We start from the raw sequence: 5,473 nt of genomic DNA, 5'->3' as shown, positions 1-5,473 counted from the left end.
CCAATGTGTATGCAAGTGCCTTGCCAGGCACCTGGTATACAGAAGGCATTCAATAAATGCAACATGCTCTGAAAAAATATTTGTTGAGGGCCTACTGCATGCCGGAAAAAATACATAATTACCACCTGCAGCATCTTCAACTATTTGAAGATGCTTACTATTTTGACTTTCCTGGTACAAATTGGCAACACGCAAAAGGGGATTTCGAATGGACCAGAAAACAATAAGGGAAGAATGAGGACTAAAACATAAATACAAACAAAAAAACTTTTATTCTATTCAGTCTTGGAGTAAGCCAAGTATAAAATATAGTCATATTCTCCATAAAAAGTGGTTTTAGTCCAGTACTTTAGACCCTTGTAAGATTTTGTCCTTCTGGGTTTCCCCTCACAGGTTGCCTTTGAACAACTGTCTCAGCACCAACACTCACTACAACCACCACCCTCAAAACCCAAGACCGGCAGATATTCTTCTGTGAACATTTGGATAGTCTTTGGCAAGTGCTTATTTCTCTAGCAGATTTTGTGCAGAATAATACGAGACTTTTAAATTCACTTTTAGGAATGAAGACAATCTCAAACTCAGAGTAGCCCACACTTTTGGCTCAAAAAAGATTTTTAAAAATTGTTATTCTTGCTGCTTATTACACTTTAAACAGAATCTAAAATCATAAAAACTCCTCTTCTTTTGAGGTTCATGCCATGCATCTATACTGCCATCATGCCCCTTCATCATTGTCAGCATTTATGTACTATGATGACTGGCAAATCCTGGATGAATGGTTGATTCTTTGAATAAATGATTGATTGAATAAAAGCTGCTTTTTTGGTCACCGTTCTGCATTTATTGGAGGCTATGATGCCTGGCTTATTACATTTCTTTCTACATCTGTTCCTATCATGATCCTTGGTGAAGTGGAGAACCAAACAAAAATTCCAGCTTCCACACAATCCCTTGATCTTCTTAGTGACTTACTTTCCCCTTCACTCATTTTAACCATAGCAGTCAGATCTAGAACTGCTTCATGTCCTCTTGTCTGACCACAACCTTTTATGCTTTTAGCTCCCTCATGCCCTACTTCCAATCCCTTGATACTCTGATTTCTCCCTACTTTTCCTGGCATTCTTCCCTTTACACATACTAAATCACTGTCTTAAAATGCACTCCACACCCTCCACCCTCCTGCCTCCCTTCAGCCCTGCCTAGTTTACTTGGAGGTGGGCCTAACTTGAAGCCTAGATTACAATCTACCTCCTTTTCATTTTGCCTAGACTGCTGAGCAAGGCTGGGAAAAACCACAACCCTGAGGTCTGGCACCATGGTCATTGCTTGTCTCCGAAGGATCTTCAACAGCTCCATCAGGGTTGTCCTGGTCCTTGGTCAGCCATCTTTACCATGCCTCCCAGTCAATCCCACCAAACCGTTAACCCTACTCTCATTCACAGCAGATAACCTTGCTTCCTCCTCTATCGGACAGGGAGTTCCTCCATTTTCTCTCTTTTCCACCTATAAACTGACCTAATACTTCTGAAACCAGCCTAGTGCTCGCTTCCCAGACTAGCACTCACCAGTTGTTCATTCCTGTTCCACAGCCAGTCTTCCACAGGACTACAGACCCTGCACTCTTCCATTGCCTCTGGGCCCCTATTTCCTCAATTATTTCACTCAAAAAATATTTGTCTGTTGGTTTACTATAAACGGGGCCCTGTTCTAGATGCTGGAGTACAGTAAGGAAACCAAGACAGACAAAAATCCTGTCTCTTCCTGGGGAACAGGGGGTGGGGGGTGTGAAGAACAGACAAAAAAAGTAAAGGCTTCAAAACAAACGAGACACTTTCTCTTTTCATAGACCATATCCATGGAACATAGAACTAGAGGGAAAAACTAGTTCTGATTCTTGAAGTAGGAACTCAGACTGGTATGAGAAGTAAACCTCTCCTTCAGCTCTGCCCTGCCTCCAATATACCCTGGTCTCTTTCTAAAGCCAGCCAGCCAAACTTCCTTGCCTCTGTACTGCCCCCTCTAGCTACCCCATTAGCTCTGAATGCTTTGTTCTTCCCTACTCAGGTGATCTTCTTTAAAGATAACTCTATATATGCTATCTTCATATTCCTTTCTATTTAATTGTCTTTTTAGTTGAAAAAGTAATGTATACATTAAAAAACCAACAAAAAGCTGAAGAAAGGGCTACTGTAATTGTTAATTGTCCAGTCACTCTTCATTTAATCTACCATAATCCACCTTCTGCTCTACCACTCCATGGAATCCACTCTGGCAAGGGTATCTAGTGACCGTCCCTCCACAGCACCAAATCTGCGTGGACTTTTCCAGCCTTGTATTATGGTACCTCTGTACTCCTGACCCTCTTCTCCCCACTTGGCTCAGACAGAACAGTCCTTTGGGGTTACAACACAAGCTCTTCCTCCTCTGGTGACTCTTAAGTGCTGATGTTAAATGCAGTTCCACCTTTGCCCATGTTCTCTTTCTGTGTGTACCCATCTTAGGTAGGGGGACCACATAATTTTATGATCCTAATGTGACATCTTTGAGAGTGAAAGAGGGCTGTATTAATAATTACTATTCTGGGCTAGCAAGTGTAAACAAAGACTATCCCAAACAAACTACAATATATGATCACCCTATTCTTAGGAGGTGGAAACCACTGTTATGATTTTAACTAACACATACCTATTAATCATTTGCAAAATTAAATCTGTAGCCTTGATATTGACATTGAGCTTTATTTTCAAAATCATCAGGTTATGATTTCTTACAGGTATCTCAAACTCAGCATGGTCAAAATTCAGCTAATCATTTACATTCCTAAAGCCTAATAATCCTTATGGTTTCTATCCAAGTTAAAACATAAACCACTCAAGCCTCCGAGCTGGGGATTGTTCTGGATTTCCCATTTTCCCCCACCTATCTTACTTAATCACTAAGTCATATTAACTTTAGCTCTGAATACTTCTCTAATCCATTGTTTTCCCCAAATTACTGTCATAACTTTCTCTGATTTCCTTGCTCCAGTCTTGTCTCCTTCAAGTTCATTTTCCACATCGCTTCTAGAGTGATCTAAAGGTTATCACACTTCTGCTTGGAACCTTTGAATAATAGCTCCCTATCGCTTACAGGACAAAGACTTTCATCATGATCCTTCCTATTCACTTCTTCAGTCTCATAACCTGCTAGTCTCTCTCCTTTTGTACTCTAATACCAAATAGGTTGTAGAAATGTACACATACACACCCCTCCATCAAGCTGCTTCTTACTTCCGAGGACTTTTCTCCTGCTGTTCCTTCTGCCTGGAATGCAAATATCTTTATTTGGCTTGCCAACATCTACACAATTTTTTCTGTCCTCTCACACCTGGCCCAGAGGGGAGCTCAGTGGCTCTCTTTTAAGTTTTCATACTACCTGCTCACATCTCAACTACAGCACCAGATACGTTAGTTTAAATTACTTATGTCAGTCTCCCCTACTAGTTGGCAAGCTTCTTGAGGACAGGAGCAATGGCCCTTAAATACCTAACAAATATTCATTCTATTTTTAGGAGATCCCATCCACTGTGATGGACTTAATTAACAAAATTAAAATAAGTTAGACTAAATATTGAAATGAATAAACAACTTCATTACTTCTGCATTTTCCCACATGTTTTACAAATTGATCATTGGAAGGTTAAAAATGTGTAAGGGCTTCAGCTGCCAAAAATTTGCCATGTTTTATAATATTAAAAGAGTAGATATTAGGAGATAGGATGATTAAATTAAAAAATGAATAGTGGTGATGCACCAAAGTTAAAAAAAGAGCAAATTGATAATTGTTTATAATTACAGAAAATCAGAATACATTTCAGTAGTTGTTTGATTTGGAAAGTCTTATAAAAATATTATTCAAAAGCATTTTTTTTCCCTAAAAGAGAGAAAAAGATTCCTCATTCCTTTTGTTTTTTATTACTTACATTTTTTAAAGAAATATAACTTTAAAAGGGAGATTAGTATCAAATCTCCTAAAATCCAGTATCTATCAAATCTACCCAATCATCCTTCTCTACTTTCCAGATGTTCCCTCATATGATTTTCATGTTCTTATATTATTAGCTCTGGCTCAGAAGGAAGAAACTTTCACTTTGTCTGTCAAAACTCAAACTATTTGACCTTCAAGGCACAGAAAAAAATCCATAATTTTTGGATAAAATACAGTGTTCCTGTCACTTATTTATTCTAAGTAATTTTGGGGAAATCAAAAAAGTATAATCTAAAATTTTAAATACTAGTGTTACCAGGGGCATAACAAGAACATCTGGCACAAGTGGTATTCAATGAACAAATAAAGAGACCAATGTAGTAATTTAACAGTCACGATTACGAATGACTCCAAATAATACATGTTCTTCTGACAAAGTCTTACTCTTATGATAGTTTTCTATTTCCTAATGAAATCATATCACTTTGTGCAATCTTTCCTAATTATATTTAGGCTTACAAATGTTATTTGGCAAAGATTTGATTATTTCTTTGAAAAGGAAAACAATTTGAGGTATTTTGAAATTTAAAACATGCTCTGATACTTTCTTCAAACTGAGGACTATCAGACTATTCAAAAAAGATAGGCACTAGCTTTCTGGTTATGGCAAATACCCTGAATGTACATCTGAGGAGATGGGACTGTGAGAAATGCATTTTGCTAAAATATAACTAGGAAGAAGTTAAAATACCTTTAAACACTATATCTGTTAATGGCAAGGCATTGATACTATTTTAATATAAAAACAACTCTAATCTCCTGATAAATATCCTTGAATACTCCCTACCTGTCAGAAGGTGGAGCTCTAAACATATCTGAAATACTGGCTTTTATATATGCATTTCGCAAACACGTGTAATGAGAAGATTAAAGCAGGAGTAAAGTCTTTAGAAAAATGGCTCTGAAGAATATCCCAATTTTCGCAGGATAAAATCACTCACATCTCCCAATATGTACATGGTTAACAAGATGTTTTGTATGTTTCTTTGAAATTTCAATGTATTACCTACTATAAAAATTTAGGTATATGTAAATCAGATAATAAAATATAAAGTATATTTGAGAGGGAAAACATTTTAAAAAATCAGGACCACCTAATCAAATGTAGGCAAGGTCATTAACACTTACGAGCATCTCGGATGTAGAGTAACATGGCTATGAAGATATAATCGACTAAACTGAGGCTGAGGCCGTCTGCAAACAGGGCATCCCAGACCACCAGAAGATCCTGCAGGGGGAACTCTCGTCCAAACAGCAGCCGCACCCACCGTCTGGAAAGAAGCAAAACAGAAATTTAGAAAACAGTACTTTTGAGAATAATATGAACAGTGACCATTTTCTCAAGTAACTGTGAAAAAATTTAAAATTTATGATTTATCAACTGAGCACAGTGAGCAAGTATTATATATTAAAATACCAAAAATCTATACAGTAAAATTTAAGT

At 37.4% G+C, this 5,473-nt stretch overlaps 1 protein-coding gene across 1 annotated transcript in view; it reads right to left on the bottom strand.

The window, feature by feature from the left end:
* The window catches only part of TBC1D5 (TBC1 domain family, member 5), a 396,708-nt gene that overhangs the window by 152,313 nt on the left and 238,922 nt on the right, over positions 1-5,473 (bottom strand). Inside the window, exon 10 of the mRNA XM_012663212.1 lies at positions 5,158-5,300. Coding sequence (XP_012518666.1) covers positions 5,158-5,300 — 143 coding nt within the window. The remainder of the gene's footprint in view (positions 1-5,157; positions 5,301-5,473) is intronic.

This window comes from Propithecus coquereli, unplaced genomic scaffold, assembly GCF_000956105.1.
Source record: "Propithecus coquereli isolate 6110/MARCELLA unplaced genomic scaffold, Pcoq_1.0 Scaffold12, whole genome shotgun sequence".
Lineage (NCBI taxonomy): Eukaryota > Metazoa > Chordata > Mammalia > Primates > Indriidae > Propithecus > Propithecus coquereli.
The sequence above is the reverse complement of the archived record's forward strand: the minus strand, read 5'-3'. Positions and strand labels throughout refer to the sequence as shown.